Here is a 27,804-nt window from a genome sequence, read left to right as displayed (position 1 = left end):
GCTGCCTGGTCAGGTTACTAAAGGAGATCCATAATAAACCCCAGGAAGAGTAGCTGCTGCCTGGTCAGGTTACTAATGGGGATCCATAATAAACCCCAGGAAGAGTAGCTGCTGCCTGGTCAGGTTACTAAAGGGGATCCATAATAAACCCCAGGAAGAGTAGCTGCTGCCTGGTCAGGTTACTAAAGGAGATCCATAATAAACCCCAGGAAGAGTAGCTGCTGCCTGGTCAGGTTACTAATGGGGATCCATAATAAACCCCAGGAAGAGTAGCTGATGCCTTGACAGGAACTAATGGAGATCCATAATAAACCCCAGGAAGAGTAGCTGCTGCCTGGTCAGGTTACTAAAGGAGATCCATAATAAACCCCAGGAAGAGTAGCTGCTGCCTGGTCAGGTTACTAAAGGAGATCCATAATAAACCCCAGGAAGAGTAGCTGCTGCCTGGTCAGGTTACTAAAGGGGATCCATAATAAACCCCAGGAAGAGTAGCTGTTGCCTGGTCAGGTTACTAAAGGAGATCCATAATAAACCCCAGGAAGAGTAGCTGCTGCCTGGTCAGGTTACTAAAGGGGATCCATAATAAATACTAATAGATGTGATGTAGATATGCGTGTTGGGGAAATATTTAAAACATTTCACTCACAATGATGTAGTGAGCTGTAATTCTAAATACATCCACAATTAATATTTTCTCTAAGCATCTGATTGCTTGACAGCTGGCGATCAGCTCTGCGTGAGCCCACCGTGTGTGTGTGTGTGTGTGGGTGTGTATCACTGCTGCATGCTGGGTAGACCTCGTTTCCAACGCCATATAAACAAAAGGTTAATGAGGCTTCGCTGCTTTTTGTTTATCCTTTCAGCAGATGCCAACAGATTTACACACACACACACACACAAAGGCTCATAAACAAATGCACACACACACACGAGCGCGCACGCACACACACACACACACACACACAAACGCACACACACACACACACACACACACACGAAGGCTCATAAACAAACGCACACACACACACGAGCGCACACACACACACACGAGCGCACACGCACACACACACACACACACACACGAACGCACACACACATACACACGAAGGCTCATAAACAAACGAGCACACACACGAACGCACACACACACACAAACGCACACACACACACACACACACGAACGCAGGCACACACACGGCGTGCTCACACAGAGTGGATCTGCATGAAACTCGGGCCCCTAATCACTGGGAGCCTGTGTGCTGTGTTTTAGCCAAGCAGCTCGTATCCAGCGTGACCATTCTTCTATGTAATTATGTCCGTTCATGGATAGATATTGGCTACTTCCTGACGGAAATAAATACCTTTTTAGTATCAATCCTGTTCTCTTGTTTTTTGCATAATCGTGGTTTGATTTATTAATTTGATAGATATGCATCAATTTACACATTTGATTATTAATGATAAAGTAATCAAATCAAATGGAGATGTCTGTACCGTGGACGTTTTCATGTATCAGTTTAATCTGTATCAATTTATCTGTATCAATTTATCTGTATCAGTTGAATCTGTATCAATTGAATCTGTATCAGTTTAATCCGTATCTGTATCAATTGAATCTGTATCAATTTAATTTGTATCTGTATCAGTTTAATCTGTATCAATTTAATCTGTATCAGTTTAACTTGTATCAGTTTATCTGTATCAATTAATCTGTATTTTAATTTTTAATTAATTTGACCTTTATTTTACTAGGCAAGATCAGTTAAGAACAAATTCTTATTTTCAATGACGGCCTAGGAACAGTGACAACTGCCTGTTCAGGGGCAGAACGACAGATTTGTACCTTGTCAGCTTGGGGGTTTGAACTTGCAACTTTCCGGTTACTAGTCCAACGCAATTGATACAGTATCAGTTTAATCTGTATCTGTATCTGTTTAATCTGTATCAGTTTAATCTGTATTGGTTTATCTGTATCAGTTGAATCTGTATCAGTTTAATCTGTATCAGTTTAATCTGTGTCAGTTTATCTGTATCAGTTTAATCTGTATCTGTATCAGTTTAATCTGTATCAGATTAATCTGTATCAATTTAATCTGTATCAGTTTAATTTGTATCAATTTAATCTGTATTGGTTTATCTGTATCAGTTTAATCTGTATCAGTTTAATCTGTATCTGTATCAATTTAATCTGTATCAGATTAATCTGTATCAATTTAATCTGTATCAGTTTAATCTGTATCAGTTTCATTTGTATCAGTTTATCTGTATCAGTTTAATTTGTATCAGTTTAATCTGTATCAGTTGAATCTGTATCTGTATCAGTTTTATCTGTATCAATTTAATCTGTATCAGTTTAATTTGTATCAGTTTAATCTGTATCAGTTTAATCTGTATCTGTATCAGTTTAATCTGTATCAGTTTAATCTGTATCTGTATCAGTTGAATCTGTATCAGTTGAATCTGTATCAGTTTAATCTGTATCAATTTAATCTGTATCAGTTTAATCTGTATCAGTTTAATCTGTATCAATTTAATCTGTATCAGTTTAATATGTATCTGTATCAGTTGAATCTGTATCAGTTTATCTGTATCAGTTTAATCTGTATCAGTTTAATCTGTATCAATTTAATATGTATCAGTTTTATCTGTATCAGTTTAATTTGTATCAGTTTAATCTGTATCAGTTGAATCTGTATCTGTATCAGTTTTATCTGTATCAATTTAATTTGTATCAGTTTAATCTGTATCAGTTTAATCTGTATCTGTATCAGTTTAATCTGTATCAGTTTAATCTGTATCAGTTTAATCTGTATCAGTTTAATCTGTATCTGTATCAGTTTAATCTGTATCAGTTGAATCTGTATCAGTTTAATCTGTATCAATTTAATCTGTATCAGTTTAATCTGTATCAGTTTAATCTGTATCAATTTAATCTGTATCAGTTTAATATGTATCTGTATCAGTTGAATCTGTATCAGTTTATCTGTATCAGTTTAATCTGTATCAGTTTAATCTGTATCAATTTAATATGTATCAGTTTTATCTGTATCAGTTTAATTTGTATCAGTTTAATCTGTATCAGTTGAATCTGTATCTGTATCAGTTTTATCTGTATCAATTTAATTTGTATCAGTTTAATCTGTATCAGTTTAATCTGTATCTGTATCAGTTTAATCTGTATCAATTTAATCTGTATCAGTTTAATCTGTATCAGTTTAATCTGTATCAGTTTAATCTGTATCAATTTAATCTGTATCAGTTTAATATGTATCTGTATCAGTTGAATCTGTATCAGTTTATCTGTATCAGTTTAATCTGTATCAGTTTAATCTGTATCAATTTAATATGTATCAGTTTTATCTGTATCAGTTTAATTTGTATCAGTTTAATCTGTATCAGTTTAATCTGTATCAGTTTAATCTGTATCTGTATCAGTTTCATCTGTATCAGTTTAATTTGTTTCAGTTTAATTTGTATCAGTTTATCTGTATCAGTTTAATTTGTATCAGTTTAATCTGTATCAGTTTAATCTGTATCTGCAATAGTTTAATCTGTATCAATTTAATCTGTATCAGTTTAATCTGTATCAGTTTAATCTGTATCAGTTTATCTGTATCAGTATATCTATATCAGTTTAATCTGTATCAGTTTAATCTGTATCAGTTTAATCTGTATCTGTATCAGTTTAATCTGTATCAATTTAATCTGTATCAGTTTAATCTGTATCAGTTTAATCTGTATCAGTTTATCTGTATCAGTATCAGTTTATCTATATCAGTTTAATCTGTATCAGTTTAATCTGTATCAGTTTAATCTGTATCAGTTTATCTGTATCAGTATCAGTTTATCTATATCAGTTTATCTATATCAGTTTAATCTGTATCAGTTTAATCTGTATCTGTATCAGTTTAATCTGTATCAGTTTAATCTGTATCAGTTTATCTGTATCAGTATCAGTTTACCTTTATCAGTTTAATCTGTATCAGTTTAATCTGTATCTGTATCAGTTTTGTGGATGTGTTCACTGGATGTCCATGCGTTCCTGATCGTCCTGTAGTTGTGGCCATCCATAGTGGCAGATACACATATCATTACCATCGATTGGACATTTGGTATCCCAGTAACATACCTGAAAATCATTCATCTTTGTAAAGGGAATTTAATAGGATCTCTGTGCAGGTTTGTGTATCATATGATCATCATGGGAGACTGTGTAGTAATTTTGCTGTTTCCTTTGGATAAGATGTTACAACTCAACAAAGCCACAATGTCAGGCAGGTTCTGTCATTTCTGTGCCACTCACAAACTGTTTAGAGATGATTAAATACTGCCCTCTGGTGGGGGAGATTATGAAACAACACCCATCATGCATCACTGTATTGAGAGGGTTATAATAGTGAAATAATAATGTCTTGACATGAACTCATTCCTATTGGCTAGTACTGTGTTCTAGAAGTGTTCTGTTATGAAGGATTGGCCATTGACCTGTCAAGTGTTGTTTTCCAATTTTTTTTGTATCTATATGACAACATTGCGGCTCAGGGACACACCGCCCGCTGAGCACAGACGTCAGTCCCAACGTCTATTCCACGTTCGTACAATGTAATGTCATTGAAAAAAGGGTGTAAACAACGTTGATTCAACCAGTGTGTGCCCAGAGGGTAGTTAATGTTCTTAATTTACGCCTTAACCCGAGTGTTGGAGTCCTTTTATTAAAGCTCAAATATTTTTTTAAAAACATCTCTTTTTTTCCCCCTGTGTTTCAGCCTGAAAAAGGTTCAACAAACTTGAGCTGCTGAACTGAGCTGTGTGACGGAGGGTCAGAGAACAGAGGTTGAGACAACAGAGGCTCAAAACAAAGAGGCTTGTACTGTGAGTACTTTACACTTCGGTTGGCCTATTTTCTCTATAGGTCTCCCTTTTGGGTAGTCTTTTTTTTAAATATATATTTTTTATGTCTACGGCAGCGTTTCCCAAAACTCGGTCCTCGAGACTCCAAGGGGTACACGTTCTGTTTTTTTTTGTTGCCCCTAGCGCTACACAGCCGATTCAAATAAACAACTAATCATTAAGCGTTGATCATTTGAATCAGCTGTGTAGAGTTAGGGCAAAAAAAACTAAAACGTGTACCCCTTTGGGTTTGGGAAACACTGCCCTAGGTGTAGCTCATCATATTGATGTACTCTAAAAATTGTATGCTAGCTAATATGTTAATATGCTAATTGCATTTCTAGAACCAAAATTCACATTTAAGTCAATTCTGTGACAGATGGACCGGCGGCCATATTGAGTGTTCGTGTCAAATTGATGTGGTCTGTTCCTATGTAACATTGGGCCCTGTGTGTGTGTGTGTGTTTAGGGGTTGTTGCATGCCCAACGGGAGCTGCAGGTGTGTATATCAGGGAAAGCAACACAGGCAGACAGACTGAGGTAACTGGAGCAGGCCCTGACACTCCCTACAGGACATACTGAGAGAGAGAGAGAGAGAGACGCTCTGAGGTACCGACTTGCAGGACTTCTCCTACAGGGTCACCCAGCACAACATGCAGGGGGAGAGTGAACACGAACACCAAGACGATAACATGGTAATCAACCCCTTTATACCGCCCTCTTTCTCTCCATCTTGCTTTTTTACATCCATCTAACAGGATCTTTGTCCAAAATAAGCTCTTATAAAATGCGTTAGTCGTTTGTCAATTTGCGTATTCGTATAAATTTATTTTCTAAATCATTATGTGGACCATTTCTTCATCCAATATAAGATATAATAAAGCTGAGATATACACAAAGGGAATGTTAGCCACATGGAGAATATACATGGTGTATCTTAACAGAACTGTTGTCAGTTTCATCCTAGATATGTATAGCGAGCTGTATGTCTGCTCATCTGTTCCTGGAACTGTTTCCTGTCAGAGATGTATAGAGAGCTGTATGGAACGTCTGTCTGCTCGTCTGTTCCTGGAACAGTTTCCTGTCGTAGGTGTATACTCAGCCAGATGTATGGAAACATCTGGAATCTGTCTCTTTTCACGACTTGCCCCTGATGAATTTATGATAATTCACAGAATCAGAACAGAACAGAACAGAACAGAACATCGTAGCAGAACAGAACAGAACAGAGCAGAACATAGTAGCAGAACAGAACAGAACAGAGCAGAACATCGTAGCAGAACAGAACAGAGCAGAACATCGTAGCAGAACAGAACAGAGCAGAACGTCGTAGCAGAACAGAGCAGAACATCGTAGCAGAACAGAACAGAGCAGAACAGAGCAGAACAGAACAGAACAGAACAGAACAGAACAGAGCAGAACAGAACAGAGCAGAACAGAACATCGTAGCAGAACAGAACAGAACAGAACAGAACATCGTAGCAGAACAGAACAGAGCAGAGCAGAGCAGAGCAGAGCAGAACAGAACAGAACAGAACAGAGCAGAGCAGAGCAGAGCAGAGCAGAGCAGAGCAGAGCAGAGCAGAGCAGAGCAGAACAGAACAGAACAGAACAGAACAGAGCAGAGCAGAGCAGAGCAGAGCAGAGCAGAGCAGAGCAGAGCAGAGCAGAACAGAACATCGTAGCAGAACAGAACAGAGCAGAGCAGAACAGAGCAGAGCAGAGCAGAACAGAACAGAACAGAACATCGTAGCAGAACAGAGCAGAACAGAGCAGAACAGAGCAGAACAGAACAGAAGAGAACATCGTAGCAGAACAGAACAGAACAGAGCAGAACAGAGCAGAACAGAACAGAAGAGAACATCGTAGCAGAACAGAACAGAACAGAGCAGAACAGAGCAGAACAGAACAGAAGAGAACATCGTAGCAGAACAGAACAGAACAGAGCAGAACAGAGCAGAACAGAACAGAAGAGAACATCGTAGCAGAACAGAACAGAACAGAGCAGAACAGAGCAGAACAGAACAGAACATCGTAGCAGAACAGAACAGAGCAGAACAGAGCAGAACAGAACAGAACAGAACATCGTAGCAGAACAGAACAGAACAGAACAGAGCAGAGCAGAGCAGAACAGAACAGAACAGAAGAGAACAGAACAGAACATCTTAGCAGAACAGAACAGACTAGTCACTGGTGGCTGAGAAACCATGTTATTAACATGGAGAACGTCTGTCTGCTCATCTGTTCCTGGAACAGTTTCCTGTCAGAGATGTATAGAGAGCTGTATGGAACGTCTGTCTGCTCATCTGTTCCTGGAACAGTTTCCTATCGTAGGTGTATACTCAGCCAGATGTATGGAAACATCTGGAATCTGTCTCTTTTCACGACTTGCCCCTGATGAATTTATGATAATTCACAGAATCAGAACAGAACAGAACAGAACAGAACATCGTAGCAGAACAGAACAGAACAGAACATCGTAGCAGAACAGAACAGAACAGAGCAGAACAGAGCAGAACATCGTAGCAGAGCAGAACAGAACAGAACATCGTAGCAGAACAGAACAGAACAGAGCAGAACATCGTAGCAGAACAGAACAGAGCAGAACATCGTAGCAGAACAGAACAGAGCAGAACAGAACATCGTAGCAGAACAGAACAGAACAGAGCAGAACAGAACAGAACATCGTAGCAGAACAGAACAGAACAGAACATCGTAGCAGAACAGAACAGAACAGAGCAGAACAGAACATCGTAGCAGAACAGAGCAGAACAGAGCAGAACATCGTAGCAGAACAGAACAGAGCAGAACATCGTAGCAGAACAGAACAGAGCAGAACATCGTAGCAGAACAGAACAGAACAGAACATCGTAGCAGAACAGAACAGAACAGAGCAGAACATCGTAGCAGAACAGAGCAGAACATCGTAGCAGAACAGAACAGAACAGAGCAGAACATCGTAGCAGAACAGAACAGAGCAGAACATCGTAGCAGAACAGAACAGAGCAGAACATCGTAGCAGAACAGAGCAGAACATCGTAGCAGAACAGAACAGAACAGAGCAGAACAGAGCAGAACAGAACAGGAGAGAACAGAACAGAACAGAACAGAGCAGAACAGAACAGAGCAGAACAGAACATCGTAGCAGAACAGAGCAGAACAGAACAGAACAGAACATCGTAGCAGAACAGAACAAAGCAGAACAGAGCAGAACAGAACAGAACAGAACATCGTAGCAGAACAGAACAGAACAGAACATCGTAGCAGAACAGAACAGAACAGAACAGGAGAGAACAGAACAGAACAGAGCAGAACAGAACAGAGCAGAGCAGAGCAGAACAGAACAGAACAGAACAGAACAGAACAGAACAGAGCAGAGCAGAGCAGAGCAGAACAGAACAGAGCAGAACAGAACAGAACAGAACAGAGCAGAACAGAACAGAACAGAACATCGTAGCAGAACAGAGCAGAGCAGAGCAGAACAGAACAGAACAGAACAGAGCAGAACAGAACAGAACAGAACAGAACAGAACATCGTAGCAGAACAGAACAGAGCAGAGCAGAGCAGAGCAGAGCAGAACAGAACATCGTAGCAGAACAGAGCAGAACAGAACAGAGCAGAGCAGAGCAGAGCAGAGCAGAACAAAACAGAGCAGAACAGAACAGAACAGAACAGAACAGGAGAGAACAGAACAGAACAGAGCAGAACAGAACAGAACAGAGCAGAGCAGAGCAGAACAGAACAGAACAGAACAGAACATCGTAGCAGAACAGAGCAGAGCAGAGCAGAGCAGAGCAGAGCAGAACAGAACAGAACAGAACAGAAGAGAACATCGTAGCAGAACAGAACAGAACAGAGCAGAACAGAGCAGAACAGAACAGAACATCGTAGCAGAACAGAACAGAGCAGAACAGAGCAGAACAGAACAGAACAGAACATCGTAGCAGAACAGAGCAGAACAGAGCAGAGCAGAGCAGAACAGAACAGAACAGAACAGAACAGAACAGAAGAGAACAGAAGAGAACATCGTAGCAGAACAGAACAGAACAGAGCAGAACAGAGCAGAACAGAACAGAACATCGTAGCAGAACAGAACAGAGCAGAACAGAGCAGAACAGAACAGAACAGAACATCGTAGCAGAACAGAACAGAACAGAGCAGAGCAGAGCAGAACAGAACAGAAGAGAACAGAACAGAACATCTTAGCAGAACAGAACAGACTAGTCACTGGTGGCTGAGAAACCATGTTATTAACATGGAGAACGTCTGTCTGCTCATCTGTTCCTGGAACAGTTTCCTGTCAGAGATGTATAGAGAGCTGTATGGAACGTCTGTCTGCTCATCTGTTCCTGGAACAGTTTCCTGTCGTAGGTGTATACTCAGCCAGATGTATGGAAACATCTGGAATCTGTCTCTTTTCACGACTTGCCCCTGATGAATTTATGATAATTCACAGAATCAGAACAGAACAGAACAGAACAGAACATCGTAGCAGAACAGAACAGAGCAGAACATCGTAGCAGAACAGAACAGAGCAGAACATCGTAGCAGAACAGAACAGAGCAGAACATCGTAGCAGAACAGAACAGAGCAGAACATCGTAGCAGAACAGAACAGAACAGAGCAGAACAGAACAGAACAGAACAGAACAGAGCAGAACAGAACAGAGCAGAACAGAACATCGTAGCAGAACAGAACAGAACAGAACAGAACAGAACAGAACAGAACAGAGCAGAACAGAACATCGTAGCAGAACAGAACAGAACAGAGCAGAACAGAACAGAACAGAGTAGAACAGAACAGAACAGAACATCGTAGCAGAACAGAGCAGAACAGAACAGAACAGAACAGAACAGAGCAGAGCAGAGCAGAACAGAGTAGAACAGAACAGAACAGAACATCGTAGCAGAACAGAACAGAACAGAGCAGAACAGAACAGAACAGAGCAGAACAGAACAGAACAGAACATCGTAGCAGAACAGAGCAGAACACAACAGAACAGAACAGAGCAGAACAGAACAGAACAGAGCAGAGCAGAACAGAACAGAACAGAGCAGAACAGAACAGAACAGAACATCGTAGCAGAACAGAGCAGAACACAACAGAACAGAACAGAAGAGAACAGAACAGAACATCGTAGCAGAACAGAACAGACTAGTCACTGGTGGCTGAGAAACCATGTTATTTACATGGAGAAGGACAACACACCATATTGCCAAGCAGATTGCCAGGGGCTGAATGCTCCTCACCGTGTCACCCTTTATAGAACATATGTGCCTGTCAAACTATGTATCACTAATTGGTTCATTCATTTTATATTGACATGAATGTAACATTTGACAACTTTTAGCTTGTTTGACATATAAACACACAAGCACATGCACACGCACACACACAACACACGTTTAACTGTGTATCGTGAGTCATTTTTCTGATGATATTGAAAGGCATTGGCCTCCATGACAAACCAGCTGTAAACAATATCAATTAAAACAGGCTTTTGCTAGATGTTGTTATGTTTAGAGGCCAATAATCCCTGACCAGGGATGAAAGTGGATCATAGAGAGGAGTCAGTATTAGTGAGAATATTATATTAGCGACGGTATTAGCACACATATGGCACGTTCACAGACAGACAGGGTTTACAGTAGTACAGGATTGTATGAGATCTGGGTCAGGCCGTGATTCCTAACTCTGCACCATATGGCTACGTGCTGAGGCCACAGAGGAATAGAGCTGGGGGCGAGGAGGGGGGGGAGGGTCTCCTCTCTGGGGACAGCCCTATGGGGACAGCCCTCAGTCAGAACATAAGGGTCTGTCTCTATGGGGACGGCCCTCAGTCAGAACATAAGGGTTTGTCTCTATGGGGACGGCCCTCAGTCAGAACATAAGGGTCTGTCTCTATGGGGACGGCCCTCAGTCAGAACATAAGGGTCTGTCTCTATGGGGACAGCCCTCAGTCAGAACATAAGGGTCTGTCTCTATGGGGACGGCCCTCAGTCAGAACATAAGGGTTTGTCTCTATGGGGATGGCCCTCAGTCAGAACACAAGGGTCTGTCTCTATGGGGACGGCCCTCAGTCAGAACATAAGGGTCTGTCTCTATGGGGACGGCCCTCAGTCAGAACATAAGGGTCTGTCTCTATGGGGACGGCCCTCAGTCAGAACATAAGGGTCTATCTCTATGGGGACGGCCCTCAGTCAGAACATAAGGGTCTGTCTCTATGGGGACGGCCCTCAGTCAGAACATAAGGGTCTATCTCTATGGGGACGGCCCTCAGTCAGAACATAAGGGTCTGTCTCTATGGGGACGGCCCTCAGTCAGAACATAAGGGTCTGTCTCTATGGGGACAGCCCTCAGTCAGAACATAAGGGTCTGTCTCTATGGGGACGGCCCTCAGTCAGAACATAAGGGTCTGTCTCTATGGGGACGGCCCTCAGTCAGAACATAAGGGTCTGTCTCTATGGGGACGGCCCTCAGTCAGAACATAAGGGTCTGTCTCTATGGGGACAGCCCTCAGTCAGAACATAAGGGTCTGTCTCTATGGGGACAGCCCTCAGTCAGAACATAAGGGTCTGTCTCTATGGGGACGGCCCTCAGTCAGAACATAAGGGTCTGTCCACTCTATAAAAATTAAGTCTGGTTTGTTGTAGTGTTGTAAGGTAAGTCTACTGTTCTTTAATATTCATATGATCGTAAATTATTTATAGGCTAACATTGAAGACATGCTGTTTGAAGCAGACTGTTTATGGGGTGGCAGGTAGCCTAGTGGTTAGAGCGTTGGACTCATAACCTAAAGGTTGGTGGATCAAATCCCCCAGATGACATTAACCCACGGTTCCTAGGCCGTCGTTGTAAATAAGCATTTGCTCTTAACTGACTTGCTCAGTTAAATATAACAACTCTGTCCTTTTGTTTCGAACCTAAAATGTAATGTAATGAGTGTGAATTTGAATGCTGTGAATTTGAATTTGAATGCTGTGAATTTGAATGCTGTGAATTTGAATGCTGTGAATTTGAATGCTGTGAATTTGAATTTGAATGCTGTGAATTTGAATGCTGTGAATTTGAATTTGAATGCTGTGAATTTGAATGCTGTGAATTTGAATGCTGTGAATTTGAATTTGAATGCTGTGAATTTGAATTTGAATGCTGTGAATTTGAATGCTGTGAATTTGAATGCTGTGAATTTGAATGCTGTGAATTTGAATGCTGTGAATTTGAATGCTGTGAATTTGAATGCTGTGAATTTGAATGCTGTGAATTTGAATGCTGTGAATTTGAATTTGAATGCTGTGAATTTGAATGCTGTGAATTTGAATGCTGTGAATTTGAATGCTGTGAATTTGAATGCTGTGAATTTGAATGCTGTGAATTTGAATGCTGTGAATTTGAATGCTGTGAATTTGAATGCTGTGAATTTGAATGCTGTGAATTTGAATGACAGGCTAATACAGGTTGTTTTCATTATTCAATGGTGTAAAATGTATATTTGAGAAGAAAAGTTCCTATTAAAAGTGGGCATCAACATGGGGTAAACTGGGATCTCTGTCCCAGGAAGACTCTTCACATTTTCCTACAAAATTAAATGACAAGACCTGGGAAATTACAACATTTGGCCTGAGGTTTCCCCTACGTACAGATCTAGGATCAGCTTCCCCTTCCCCGATCCTAAACTTAACCATTAGTAGGGGAAATGCAAAACTGACCCAAGATCAGCATTTAGGGGCAACTTCACCCTACTCCCATGCGTGGGAAAGAGGGTTGAGCTTGGCATGTAACGATTAACCTTTACTCTGGATAAAACTCTTGTTGTTTTCATTAGCTGTTACATACTTCTGCCTTTAAAGGTCAGTAGCAGAAAAGGCTCTTGTTTTCATTTCTCCTTCAGTCTAGTGTATTTACTTCACGTTAAGTCGCTAGTCCAGTGTATTTACTTCACGTTAAGTCGCTAGTCCAGTGTATTTACTTCACGCTAAGTCGCTAGTCTAGTGTATTTACTTCACGCTAAGTCGCTAGTCCAGTGTATTTACTTCACGCTAAGTCGCTAGTCTAGTGTATTTACTTCACGCTAAGTCGCTAGTCTAGTGTATTTACTTCACGCTAAGTCGCTAGTCTAGTGTATTTCCTTCACGCTAAGTCGCTTGTCCAGTGTATTTACTTCACACTAAGTCGCCATGAATTCAAAGCAAACGCATAATTGACACATGACCCGAATGCAGTTAGTAAACCCTACAGGAATCCCCTACAGTACAGCCTAGAAAAGAACGCGTGCCTCTTTGAGCTGACATTGTGACTCTTCAGACGGTGACACATTTGATAGGACAATGCACAATTCACTTGATAGACAACCTCCAACCATTGACAGAAAATCAACTACATTTGGCAAAATCTAGTTGCTAATTATACATATCGCAGATCAGCTCATTAATAACAGGGAGATGAAGATTGGAAATTGTTTTAAATAAATGAAGGAAAAGCAGTCGACAAGTGCTCAGCAAATGTGGGAACTCCTTCAAGACTGTATTAAAAGCATTCCAGGTGAAGCTGGTTGAGAAAATGCCAAGAGTGTGCAAAGCTGTCATTAAGGCAAAGGGTGGCTACTTTAAATAATCTCAAATATAAAATATATTTTGATTTGTTTAACACTTTTTTTGGTTACTACATGATTCCATATGTGTTATTTCATAGTTTTGATGTCGTCACTATTATTCTACAATGTAGAAAATAGTAAAAAAATTAAGAAAAACCCTTGAATGGGTAGGTGTGCCCAAACTGGTCAACAGTATGTATTTCACCCCCAGCACCCTTACTTCCTGCGGCTATGCATCGTGGCACAGCCAAGCCTATTTGGGGAAAACCCTGGCATAGTGACGATAAATTGATTTGAAATGCTTTAAATGAGCACTTCTGATTTTTTTTGCGGTATTTCCCAGGATTCCCTGGGTAAATATGAATATTCCCGGTATTGAATCTTGGTATATTTTCGGGGAAAAAACAATCCCTACTGGCTACTGAGATATCGCGTTGCCAGCCACAACAAAAGGTAAGGCAAGAATGTAATGTGAATTTGAAAAGTCACCCAGCTCCTTCTGACTCTTCTTCCTATCTCATAGTGGGAATAAGGGCCTAACTTTGAAACAAATCTATTTTAGTCACCAGCAAGGTTAGAATCTATTCCATATCCATCCAGTCACTTCAGGAAGTCAACTGAAAATCCAATTTACAATTTTCCTCATTTCAGTTTATTTCTTGAATTGCCTGAAATTAAATGAAATTGACCCCAATCCTGTCTACCATGTGTTACAGTGCGTTACATATTAACACATCATTAACTCAGCTCATGGGTTCAGCTAAAATAATAACATTAAAAATGGGGGCTTAAATGCTTTATCCCTGCATGGCCTGTAAATATAGTAAATGCCAAGGTGATTAGAAATGATCCTGACCCCCAGAGAGGCCCTCCAACCGGCCCTGTGGTCCCCGGCCGCCACTACCTCTCCCTGGGGGAGGATGCAAGGTGAGACCCAGGACCGGGATTAGAATTTAGGCCTAATTTCCCGAGCCATAGCAGCTGCTGGACACTGGCCACTTCATTTATATAAGTAGCATTAGCGCTAGCATTAGTGTAATGTAATTGCAGCTCTTTGATTATGAATTGAAGAAGCTCTTTTGGCTAAATGGAAAATTATTAGTTTTTGTTCACTGCTATCGGTGTTGGAATGGAGAGACCATTTTGAGGTGTGTGTGTGTGTGTGTGTGTGTCTGTGTATATAGGGTAGCCTAGTGGTTAGAGTGTTGGACTAGTAACCGGAAGGTTGTGAGTTCAAAACCCCCGAGCTGACAAGGTACAAATCTGTCGTTCTGCCCCTGAACAGGCAGTTAACCCACTGTTCCCAGGCCGTCATTGAAAATAAGAATTTGTTCTTAACTGACTTGCCTGGTTAAATAAAGGTAAAAAAAAAAAAAAAAAAAAAAAAAAATATATATGTTTGTGTGTATGTCCTCTGCTCTGCGCTGGGTCCCATTTCATTTCATATGCCTGGGTTCACCTTGACACATCGACACCACAGCTATCTCTTTAATTCACACACACACACACACACACACACACACACACAGATAGAGCTTATATAATGTGAATGTGTAGCTTTTCGACTCTCTAATCCCCCTAAGCATGGAAAACATAATGTGATAACGTAATTAAATTAGACAAACTAACATGATCATTCTCAGCTCAGTATACTAGAAAGTCAGAGGTCTCTGGTTCAGAATGAAGGAGAGAGACAGTATACTAGAGGTCAGAGGTCTCTGGTTCAGAATGAAGGAGAGAGACAGTATACTAGAGGTCAGAGGTCTCTGGTTCAGAATGAAGGAGAGAGACAGTATACTAGAGGTCAGAGGTCTCTGGTTCAGAATGAAGGAGAGAGACAGTATACTAGAGGTCAGAGGTCTCTGGTTCAGAATGAAGGAGAGAGACAGTATACTAGAGGTCAGAGGTCTCTGGTTCAGAATGAAGGGTGAAGGAGAGAGACAGTATACTAGAGGTCAGAGGTCTCTGGTTCAGAATGAAGGGTGATGGAGAGAGACCGTATACTAGAGGTCAGAGGTCTCTGGTTCAGAATGAAGGGTGATGGAGAGAGACCGTATACTAGAGGTCAGAGGTCTCTGGTTCAGAATGAAGGGTGAAGGAGAGAGACAGTATACTAGAGGTCAGAGGTCTCTGGTTCAGAATGAAGGGTGATGGAGAGAGACCGTATACTAGAGGTCAGAGGTCTCTGGTTCAGAATGAAGGGTGATGGAGAGAGACCGTATACTAGAGGTCAGAGGTCTCTGGTTCAGAATGAAGGGTGAAGGAGAGAGACAGTATACTAGAGGTCAGAGGTCTCTGGTTCAGAATGAAGGGTGATGGAGAGAGACACACAGTCTTAAAGGGACACACTATCACACCATCTTATGTCCTCTGTGGGTTACAGAGAAAGACTGATATCTCTCACTGGGAGCTGTGATGTAGTGTGAGACATTCAACTGGCACAGAAAAAAATGCCTGGGTTCACCTTGACACATCGACACCACAGCTATCTCTTTAATTCACACACACACACACACACACACACACACACACACACACACAGATAGAGCTTATATAATGTGAATGTGTAGCTTTTCGACTCTCTAATCCCCCTAAGCATGGAAAACATAATGTGATAACGTAATTAAATTAGACAAACTAACATGATCATTCTCAGCTCAGTATACTAGAAGGTCAGAGGTCTCTGGTTCAGAATGAAGGAGAGAGACAGTATACTAGAGGTCAGAGGTCTCTGGTTCAGAATGAAGGAGAGAGACAGTATACTAGAGGTCAGAGGTCTCTGGTTCAGAATGAAGGAGAGAGACAGTATACTAGAGGTCAGAGGTCTCTGGTTCAGAATGAAGGAGAGAGACAGTATACTAGAGGTCAGAGGTCTCTGGTTCAGAATGAAGGAGAGAGACAGTATACTAGAGGTCAGAGGTCTCTGGTTCAGAATGAAGGGTGAAGGAGAGAGACAGTATACTAGAGGTCAGAGGTCTCTGGTTCAGAATGAAGGGTGATGGAGAGAGACCGTATACTAGAGGTCAGAGGTCTCTGGTTCAGAATGAAGGGTGATGGAGAGAGACCGTATACTAGAGGTCAGAGGTCTCTGGTTCAGAATGAAGGGTGAAGGAGAGAGACAGTATACTAGAGGTCAGAGGTCTCTGGTTCAGAATGAAGGGTGATGGAGAGAGACCGTATACTAGAGGTCAGAGGTCTCTGGTTCAGAATGAAGGGTGATGGAGAGAGACCGTATACTAGAGGTCAGAGGTCTCTGGTTCAGAATGAAGGGTGAAGGAGAGAGACAGTATACTAGAGGTCAGAGGTCTCTGGTTCAGAATGAAGGGTGATGGAGAGAGACACACAGTCTTAAAGGGACACACTATCACACCATCTTATGTCCTCTGTGGGTTACAGAGAAAGACTGATATCTCTCACTGGGAGCTGTGATGTAGTGTGAGACATTCAACTGGCACAGAAAAAAACATGTTACGTCTCTGTCACCTAAGAGTGTATTGAGGATTAACTCAGACACACCGTTCTGGATCAGATACTAGCTAATGGTTGACTCTAATGGTTGACTCTAATGGTTGACTCTAATGGTTGACTCTAATGGATGACTCTAATGGTTGACTCTAATGGATGACTCTAATGGTGGATTCTAATTGTTGACTCTAATGGTTGATTCTAATTGTTGACTCTAATGGTTGACTCTAATGGTTGACTCTAATGGTTGACTCTAGTGGATGACTCTAGTGGATGACTCTAGTGGATGACTCTAGTGGATGACTCTAATGGATGACTCTAGTGGATGACTCTAGTGGATGACTCTAGTGGATGACTCTAATGGATGACTCTAATGGGTGACTCTAATGGTTGACTCTAATGGTTGACTCTAATGGTTGACTCTAATGGTTGACTCTAGTGGTTGACTCTAGTGGTTGACTCTAGTGGATGACTCTAGTGGATGACTCTAATGGATGACTCTAATGGATGATTCTAATGGTTGACTCTAATGATTGACTCTAATGATTGACTCTAATGGATGACTCTAGTGGATGACTCTAATGGATGACTCTAATGGATGACTCTAGTGGATGACTCTAGTGGATGACTCTAGTGGATGACTCTAGTGGATGACTCTAGTGGATGACTCTAATGGATGACTCTAATGGATGACTCTAGTGGATGACTCTAATGGTTGACTCTAATGATTGACTCTAATACTCTTGCCTCACCACAGCAGGGCCTTTTCTGCGTGTATTGTTCTTCCATGATATCAGTCATTATTTCTCCTGTCCAGACATGAGTGAATTGGGAAGAGGGATATTTCATAATATAAGGAGGAATGGTTCTGCCCTTTCTGCTACTGACCTTTAAAGGCAGAAGTACGTAACAGCTAATGAAAACAACAAGAGTTTTATCCAGAGTAAAGGTTCCAGACCGACATCATCGTTACATGCCAAGCTCAACCCTCTTTCCCACGCATGGGAGTAGGGTGAAGTTGCCCCTAAATGCTGATCTTGGGTCAGTTTTGCATTTCCCCTGCTAATGGTTAAGTTTAGGATTGGGGAAGGGGAAGCTGATTCTAGATCTGTACGTAAGGGGAAACCTCACCCAGGAGCCCCACTGTGTTGAAAACCGTAGATTTCTCTCTTAGGAAGCCACTGCCGTTAAAAAGACGAGGAGTGTATCCAGCCATAGCAACCCTATCAACCCTAGCAACCATAGCTCGACCCCGGAGCAAGGCCGAGACTCAGTCAACCGTAACGGCCGCACCAGAGGGACGTTGCCCTCCACTGAGGTTCCGTCTCTACGGGGTCTCAGGAAGACGCAGAGCAGCTCGTTGGAGGAGGAAGAGAAGGTCTCCGGGACCAATAAGAGGACGGTGCTGTCCAGAGGATCTAATCTAACCCGCTCCGGGAGTGTCAAGGACCTGATTCACAAGTTCTCGGGCTCCTCGTCAGCCAATGAAAACGACTCACCGGTTCTGTCAATGGGTGGATCCCTGCCCGAAGACTCTAACCGGCCAATCAGGATGTCCACAGCCAGAACAGTGGAGGTACTGGCCTATCAGAACTCCCAGTCCAACCCAAACACAGCCACTCTCAGTAGTACCACAGTACAGACACAGAGCCCAGTCAGAATATCCACAGCCAAGTCCACCTCCCAGTCCAACCCAGCCATTCACAGCAGCAGCACCGTAGAGAGCCAGAACCCGGTACCTTCTATCGAACTAACCCCTCCACCCATGGAGTCTCAGCCCGGCCTTAAGGGGACGAAGACATGCTCACCACAGCCCAGGAGTCCTTCAGACAGTCATTCCCAGAAGGGTGAGGGCCAGAACCAGGGTGGCTCTCACAAAGATTCCATGGCAGGCTTTGGATTGGCTTCGGTAAGTAGACCTCTAGATAGGCTCCTTTTGTAAAGGGCCAAGAACTGACCACACCGATCACTGATTGGTTGGCATCCGAGACCACGTCCACCAGTGATCATACTCCGTATGAAGATCACACAGCATGGCCTGCCTGCCTGTCTGCCTGTCTGTCTGTCTGTCTTGTCTGTTTGTCCACAACAACAGCAATCAACACAATCGTGCATCCGCCTTTTCATTTGTCTGTGCATGCGTGACCAATAGCAGTCCATTCGTCTGTGCATGCGTGACCAATAGCAGTCCATTCGTCTGTGCATGCGTGACCAATAGCAGCCCATCTGCACCCCTAACTCTTGCATCTAACAAATCAAACTCAACATAATGGCTTGTTCCCAACACGAGGCTCTTAGTCATAATGAGCTGTAGCATTGCTATGTCATGTGTGTGGCTGTTGTTACCACTGTGCTGTACGGCGATGTCACTCATGTTCACGTCACACCGTTGCATGTCTGTTCAGTGGAATTGACTGGTTCGATTTGCACGTGATACAATCTCAGATCTCTCTCCTGAACATAACAGCATCTTGAAATACCACCGAATGCTCCCTGCGCTGTACTGTACTGTGCGCCTGTCTGTCAACAGCTATACTATTGATTTCTCTCTCTCTCTCTCCCCCCTGTCTCTCTCCCCCTGTCTCTCTCCCCCTGTCTCTCTCCCCCTGTCTCTCTCCCCCTGTCTCTCTCCCCCTGTCCCTCTCCCCCCTGTCTCTCTCCCCCTGTCCCTCTCCCCCCTGTCTCTCTCCCCCTGTCTCTCTCCCCCCCCCCTGTCTCTCTCCCCCTTCCCTCTCCCCCTGTCTCTCTCCCCCCTGTCTCTCTCCCCCTTCCCTCTCCCCCTGTCTCTCTCCCCCCTGTCTCTCTCCCCCCTTCCCTCTGTCTCTCTCCCCCTGTCCTCTCCCCCTGTCTCTCTCCCCCCCCTGTCTCTCTCCCCCTTCCCTCTCCCCCTGTCTCTCTCCCCCCTGTCTCTCTCCCCCCTTCCCTCTGTCTCTCTCCCCCTGTCCTCTCCCCCTGTCTCTCTCCCCGTCTCTCCCCCCCTTCCCTCTCCCCCCTGCCTCTCTCCCCCCTGTCTCTCTCCCCCTGTCTCTCCCCCCCCTGCCCTCTCACCCCTGTCTCTCTCCCCCTGTCTCTCCCCCCCCTGCCCTCTCCCCCCTGTCTCTCTCCCCCTTCCCTCTCCCCCCTTCCCTCTCCCCCCTGCCTCTCTCCCCCCTGCCTCTCTCCCCCCTGTCTCTCTCCCCCTGTCTCTCTCCCCCTGTCTCTCTCCCCCTGTCTCTCCCCCCCTGCCCTCTCCCCCCTGTCTCTCTCACCCCTTCCCTGTCCCTCTCCCTCTCTCCATCCATATATTTAATATCTTCTCCTCTTCCTCCAGGAATCAGACTTTAATCCCAACAAGAGGCCTGAAAGTCCCCCATCTGAAGACGAGCCATCCAATCCCATCAAAGTCCGCCAGAACCCCAAATACCAGCTGTACCTGAGTGGAGACGTGACGGGGAACGGTTCCAGGGATACGAATGGAACATTTGGGGGAGAGAACGGGAACGGGATGGAACCCAGGAACAGTTCCCGTTGGGACAGCGCTAGCTCCAGATTCGGGCCAAACTATCACGGGTCCCTGGAATCTCTGGCCTCTCGGGACTGGGACACCATGTCGGACAGGGTGAGGAACAGAGGCCTGGGGCCACTTGGGGCTGGTACTGAGGCCAGAGGAATAAGACAGGGTTGAGGCGTGGGCCTCCAGGAGCCAGGGATTTAATTCAGGGGTGGTGGTGGGGCCAGCACTGCTAGGGGCCAGGAGATGTTGATGGGGAATGAGAGGGACAGTAGTAGGTTCTTCCAGGGGCCAGGGGAATCAGATATGGAGTGTGATCAGCACCTGTCTGTCTGCTCCACCTCTCTGTCTGCTCCACCTGTCTGTCTGCTCTGCCTGTCTGTCTGCTCCACCTCTCTGTCTGCTCCACCTGTCTGTCTGCTCTGCCTGTCTGTCTGCTACACCTGTCTGTCTGCTCCACCTGTCTGTCTGCTCCACCTCTCTGTCAGCTCCACCTGTCTGTCTGCTACACCTGTCTGTCTGCTCCACCTGTCTGTCTGCTCCACCTGTCTGTCTGATCCACCTGTCTGTCTGCTCCACCTGTCTGTCTGCTCCACCTGTCTGTCTGCTCCACCTGTCTGTCTGTGTCTGTCTGCTCCACATGTCTGTCTGCTCCACCTGTCTGTCTGCTCCACCAGTCTGTCTGCAACTGTCTGCTCCACCTGTCTGTCTGTGTCTGTCTGCTCCACCTGTCTGTTCCACCTGTCTGTCTGCTCCACCTGTCTGTCTGCTCCACCTGTCTGTCTGCTCCACCTGTCTGTCTGCTCCACCTGTCTGTCTGTTCCACCTGTCTGTCTGGTCCACCTGTCTGTCTGCTCTACCTGTCTGTCTGTTCCACCTCTCTGTCTGCTCCACCTCTCTGTTCCACCTGTCTGTCTGCTCCACCTGTCTGTCTGTTCCACCTGTCTGTCTGCTCCACCTGTCTGTCTGCTCCACCTGTCTGTATGCTCCACCTGTCTGTCTGCTCCGCCTGTCTGTCTGCTCCGCCTGTCTGTCTGCTCCACCTGTCTGTCTGCTCCACCTGTCTGTCTGCTCCACCTGTCTGTCTGCTCCATCTGTCTGTCTGCTCCACCTGTCTGTCTGCTCCACCTGTCTGTCTGTGTCTGTCTGCTCCACCTGTCTGTCTGCTCCACCTGTCTGTCTGCTCCACCAGTCTGTCTGCAACTGTCTGCTCCACCTGTCTGTCTGTGTCTGTCTGCTCCACCTGTCTGTTCCACCTGTCTGTCTGCTCCACCTGTCTGCTCCACCTGTCTGTCTGCTCCACCTGTCTGTCTGCTCCATCTGTCTGTCTGCTCCACCTGTCTGTCTGCTCCACCTGTCTGTCTGGTCCACCTGTCTGTCTGCTCCACCTGTCTGTCTGCTCCACCTGTCTGTCTGCTCCACCTGTCTGTCTGCTCCACCTGTCTGTCTGCTCTACCTGTCTGTCTGTTCCACCTCTCTGTTTGCTCCACCTCTCTTTTCCACCTGTCTGTCTGCTCCACCTGTCTGTCTGTTCCACCTGTCTGTCTGCTCCACCTGTCTGTCTGCTCCACCTGTCTGTCTGCTCCACCTGTCTGTCTGCTCCACCTGTCTGTATGCTCCACCTGTCTGTCTGCTCCGCCTGTCTGTCTGCTCCGCCTCTGTGTCTGCTCCACCTGTGTGTCTGCTCCACCTGTCTGTCTGCTACACCTCTCTGTCTGCTCCACCTCTCTGTCTGCTCCACCTCTCTGTCTGCTCCACCTGTCTGTCTGCTCCACCTGTCTGTCTGCTCCACCAGTCTGTCTGCAACTGTCTGCTCCACCTGTCTGTCTGTGTCTGTCTGCTCCACCTGTCTGCTCCACCTGTCTGTTCCACCTGTCTGTCTGTTCCACCTGTCTGTCTGCTCCACCTGTCTGTCTGTTCCACCTGTCTGTCTGCTCCACCTGTCTGTCTGCTCCACCTGTCTGTCTGCTCCACCTGTCTGTCTGCTCCACCTGTCTGTCTGCTCCACCTGTCTGTCTGCTCCACCTGTCTGTCTGCTCTACCTGTCTGTCTGCTCCACCTCTCTGTTCCACCTGTCTGTCTGCTCCACCTGTCTGTCTGTTCCACCTGTCTGTCTGCTCCACCTGTCTCTCTGCTCCACCTGTCTGTATGCTCCACCTGTCTGTCTGCTCCGCCTGTCTGTCTGCTCCGCCTGTGTGTCTGCTCCACCTGTCTGTCTGCTCCACCTGTCTGTCTGTTCCACCTGTCTGTCTGCTCCACCTGTCTCTCTGCTCCACCTGTCTGTATGCTCCACCTGTCTGTCTGCTCCGCCTGTGTGTCTGCTCCACCTGTCTGTCTGCTCCACCTGTCTGTCTGTTCCACCTGTCTGTACTGTAGGAGCATGGCGTGAGCCACCTTAGACCTGGCCTTTATGATGCAGCGCCATCTACTGGTGTACAACAGGCGTTTACAATAATATCAATATTCGTATTGAATTAACCGTGGACAATATGACCATTTCACCAGTGGTGAATCCTCGGCATAGCGTTGTCAAGACAACGTTTAATAATGTTTTCTTTGAATTGATTTCTTTTATCAATGGAATGTTTCTGTGTGTTGTCTAGCTGGGAGGTTTTGAGAGTCCTCCCAGGGTGTTCAACAGTCCCTACGCTACAGCGGCTTCCACGGACTACAACCCTGGCATGTACCGGATGTCAGAGTATAAGGTAAAACACTCAGTACAGAAACAACTATTTTACTAATATCTTGTTTGTCTTAGAGAGCATAGAATCATGATATTATGTACAGCCCATTTACCTGTTTGTCTTCCTTTCTCTATCTGCCTCCTCTCTCCTCTCCTCTCGTCTCCTCTCCTCTCCCCCTCTCCTCTCCTCTCCTCTCCTCTCGTCTCCCCCTCTCCTCTCCTCTCCCCCTCTCCTCTCCTCTCCTCTCCTCTCCTCTCCTCCCACTCGATTACATGCAGGAGGGGTTGTCTCCAGCCACATCAGAGCTGAACCTGTTCAACAGCTACAACAGCAGGAGTACCAGCCCTGTGCCCTCCTTCACCCGGACTGTGACCGCCCCACGTGCACCTTTCTCAACCTACGACACCATCAGGAGGCGGGACCAGCAGGTTTAAAAAAACTCAGTATTGTAGACTGACCTCTTCCCAGCTGTTGACTATAGTGTCAGGTGTATCAGTATTGTAGACTGACCTCTTCCCAGTTGTTGACTATAGTGTCAGGTATATCATCAGTATTGTAGACTGACCTATTCCCAGTTGTTGACTATAGTGTCAGGTATATCAGTATTGTAGACTGACCTCTTCCCAGCTGTTGACTATAGTGTCAGGTATATCAGTATTGTAGACTGACCTCTTCCCAGTTGTTGACTATAGTGTCAGGTATATCAGTATTGTAGACTGACCTCTTCCCAGTTGTTGACTATAGTGTCAGGTATATCAGTATTGTAGACTGACCCCTGGTTCTTACAGGGGATGTCAAGCCAACTCCACATGCGTTCCACTGTGTCGTCTGTCGCTATGCCCAACAAGAGAGACTACATCGAGGAGTTGACCAGGCAGTTGGATGCCTGTCAGAAGGTGCAGTATGAAAACACACACTCTCATTCTCCCTCCCTCCCTCCCTCCCTCCCTCCCTGCCTTCCCCCCCCCTCCCCTCCTTCCTTCCCTCCCTCCCTCCCTCCCTCCCTCCCTCCCTCCCTCCTTCCCCCCCCTCCCCTCCTTCCTTCCTTCCCTCCCCCCCGCCTTCCTCCCTCTCTCTCTCCCCCCTCCCCCCTCTCCGCCCCTCTCTCCCTCCCTCCTTCATATCCTCCGTGTCCCCCTCCTGTCCACAGAGAAACCAGTTCCTGGAGGCAGAGAGCGTAGAGATGGACAAGGAGAGGAACCAGATCAGGTTGGAGATGAGAAGCCTGTTGGTGAACAACGAGGACCTTCTCAGAACCAACAGTACCCTGCAGGTGTGTAACATGATGGACTACAATACCCAGAATGCCCCGTGTCAGATATCTGATTTGATCTCAGTGAAGATGTTGCCTGGGTACCAGTCTGTTTGTGCCGTGATACCACTCCTTGTCATGCAAAACATGGTTAAGAGTGACATGATGGCACAAACAGACTGGTAACCAGGCTAGTAAAGAGGTTCCTGAAGCTAACGTAATGTCCTGTCTCCTTATCAATCCAAGATGGAGATGAGTAGGATGAGGATGAGGATGGTAGAGCTGGAGAGAGACAACACGGCCATGACAGAACGCTTCAGAGTTATGGAGGTGGGCTTCTGGACTACACATAAACTACACTGTACCACTGGACTACACAGAAACTATACTGTACCACTGGACTACACAGAAACTACACTGTACCACTGGACTACACAGAAACTACACTGTATCACTGGACTACACATAAACTACACTGTAACACTGGACTGGACTACACATAAACTACACTGTGTATCACTGGACTACACATAAACTACACTGTAACACTGGACTGGACTACACATAAACTACACTGTGTATCACTGGACTACACATAAACTACACTGTGTACCACTGGACTACACATAAACTACACTGTGTACCACTGGACTACACATAAACTACACTGTAACACTGGACTACACATAAACTACACTGTAACACTGGACTGGACTACACAGAAACTACACTGTGTACCACTGGACTACACATTAACTACACTGTGTACCACTGGACTACACAGAAACTACACAATGTACCACTGGACTACACAGAAACTACACTGTACCACTGGACTACACATAAACTACACTGTGTACCACTGGACTACACATAAACTACACTGTAACACTGGACTACACATAAACTACACTGTAACACTGGACTGGACTACACAGAAACTACACTGTGTACCACTGGACTACACATAAACTACACTGTGTACCACTGGACTACACAGAAACTGCACAATGTACCACTGGACTACACAGAAACTACACTGTACCACTGGACTACACATAAACTATACTGTGTACCACTGGACTACACAGAAACTACACTGTGTACCACTGGACTACACAGAAACTACACTGTACCACTGGACTACACATAAACTACACTGTGTACCACTGGACTACACATAAACTACACTGTGTACCACTGGACTACACATAAACTACACTGTGTACCACTGGACTACACAGAAACTACACTGTAACACTGGACTGGACTACACAGAAACTACACTGTAACACTGGACTGGACTACACAGAAACTACACTGTACCACTGGACTACACATAAACTACACTGTGTACCACTGGACTACACAGAAACTACACTGTACCACTGGACTACACATAAACTACACTGTGTACCACTGGACTACACAGAAACTACACTGTACCACTGGACTACACATAAACTACACTGTGTACATTCTTCTGAGACTCTTTAATGGAGCTGGAAAGAAGGATTATCTTACAACACACAAGCTCTCAAATAGTTCAGGTTAAGAGCGTTGGGCCAGTAGCTGAAAGGTTGCTGGTTTGAATCCCTGAGCTGACTAGGTGAACAATCTATCGATGTGCCCTTTGAGCAAGGCACTTAACCCTAATTTCCCCTGTAAGTCACTCTGGGTAAAGGTGCTAAAATGTGAATGTACCAGCGCCTCAAATCTCCTACTGCTTCAGCTCCTGTTATAGAATATGACAAAAATGGAGATCCTGCACCTGAATATAAACAGGACCGGCACCCGGCACCTATTTCAGCTCAAGTCAAACACTAGTGGTTGTGTTTTCTAAGTGTTGAAACACAGAGGATGTCTCTAGAGAGCTGATCTCATCTATGTTTCCTCCAGACGGAGCTGACCGAGGCCAGAGAGATGATGGTGGAGGCCAACACTCAGGAATACGCCTTCAACTTCCTGCAGCAGTCTCTGAAGAATAAGATACAGGACGCTGAGGTACAGTATAGGCTTCTCCGTTATCAGATTCCACCACAGACCTGTCAGTCAGCTGGGCCTATTCCACCACAGACCTGTCAGTTAACTGGGCCTATTCTACCACAGACCTGTCAGTCAGTCAGCTGGGCCTATTCTACCACAGACCTCAGTCAGTTATCTGGGCCTATTCTACCACAGACCTGTCAGTCAGCTGGGCCTATTCCACCACAGACCTGTCAGTCAGCTGGGCCTATTCTACCACAGACCTGTCAGTTAACTGGGCCTATTCTACCACAGACCTCAGTCAGTTATCTGGGCCTATTCTACCACAGACCTGTCAGTCAGCTGGGCCTATTCTACCACAGACCTGTCAGTCAGCTGGGCCTATTCCACCACAGACCTGTCAGTCAGCTGGGCCTATGTGTCTGCCTTGCGTGAGCCCCCTGTGTGCATCCAAAAATGTCCCTACCATGACCCTGCTCAAAATTAGTGCACTGTGTAACGAATAGGGTTCCATTTCAGCCTCTGTGTCTGTCCTACACCATGTCCCCTATAGGAGGCGCTTGAGAAGCAGTCGCTCCATGCCGAGGGTCTGTCCGAGAAGCTGTGGCTGTCTGAGAGACAGTTAGAGGAGCTAGCGGGGGCCAAGGAGACACGGGACAAGAGGACATCAGAGCTCAGTGACACTGTCTTCAGACTGGAGACTGAGGTACAGTTGCATTATTATACGTGTGTGTGTGTGTGTGTGTGTGTGTGTGTGTGTGTGTGCGTGCACGCGTGCGTGCGTGCGTGAGAGAGAGCAGAGTCAGTCTTCAGACTGGAGACTGAGGTACAGTACTGTTCACTTTACACACCTATAATGTAGCTTCAAGGGTTGTGGTTAATTCCACAAATAAAATTCCCTCTTCCTGTAAATTCCTTTTAATACTATTCAAATTCCAGGTCAGTCTTTAAATTCAGAGATAATTTAATTTCCTTTCAATTTTATTGTTAGGTAAATTCCAATAATTAAATTCCTAATTCAGTATTATCCCAAATTATTCCACATATTCAAATGAATTTCCCTCAAGCTTTCAGGGAGTATAGAAATACATGTTAACATTATTTTAAAACAAATCATGCAGTACTTTTGTTCAGTTAAATTAAATTATTTTTTTTTACTATTCCAATTCAAACATTCCAAACATTCTAATTCCAATTCAAACATTCCAAACATTCTAATTCCAATTCAAACATTCCAAACATTCTAATTCCAATTCAAACATTCCAAACATTCTAATTCCAATTCAAACATTCCAAACATTCTAATTCCAATTCGATTCCAATGCCACAACTTGAAGATTGTTGAAATTCGAAATTGAATTAGTGTAACATTTCCTTGTGTTGATTCAGGAGTTACATTAACTCTGTAAGTGTTAAATTGAATGCTCATTGGTGTGAAATAAC

At 44.8% G+C, this 27,804-nt stretch overlaps 1 protein-coding gene across 4 annotated transcripts in view; it reads left to right on the top strand.

The window, feature by feature from the left end:
- Window positions 1-27,804, top strand: part of LOC110536888 (uncharacterized) — a 70,565-nt gene that overhangs the window by 29,836 nt on the left and 12,925 nt on the right. For 2 of the 4 annotated variants that reach the window (XM_090191574.1, XM_090191575.1), the window contains exons 2-12: window positions 4,767-4,872; window positions 5,360-5,585; window positions 18,124-18,858; window positions 20,260-20,547; window positions 23,043-23,144; window positions 23,402-23,551; window positions 23,912-24,019; window positions 24,274-24,396; window positions 24,622-24,705; window positions 26,275-26,379; window positions 26,915-27,067. In XM_090191574.1, coding sequence (XP_090047700.1) covers window positions 5,544-5,585; window positions 18,124-18,858; window positions 20,260-20,547; window positions 23,043-23,144; window positions 23,402-23,551; window positions 23,912-24,019; window positions 24,274-24,396; window positions 24,622-24,705; window positions 26,275-26,379; window positions 26,915-27,067 — 1,890 coding nt within the window. In that variant the 5' untranslated portion in view covers window positions 4,767-4,872; window positions 5,360-5,543. The remainder of the gene's footprint in view (window positions 1-4,766; window positions 4,873-5,359; window positions 5,586-18,123; window positions 18,859-20,259; window positions 20,548-23,042; window positions 23,145-23,401; window positions 23,552-23,911; window positions 24,020-24,273; window positions 24,397-24,621; window positions 24,706-26,274; window positions 26,380-26,914; window positions 27,068-27,804) is intronic. The other 2 variants (XM_090191577.1, XM_090191576.1) reach the window with 1 other exon arrangement.

Source organism: Oncorhynchus mykiss, chromosome 12 (assembly GCF_057628025.1).
Source record: "Oncorhynchus mykiss isolate SJ-2025 chromosome 12, ASM5762802v1, whole genome shotgun sequence".
Lineage (NCBI taxonomy): Eukaryota > Metazoa > Chordata > Actinopteri > Salmoniformes > Salmonidae > Oncorhynchus > Oncorhynchus mykiss.
The sequence above is the reverse complement of the archived record's forward strand: the minus strand, read 5'-3'. Positions and strand labels throughout refer to the sequence as shown.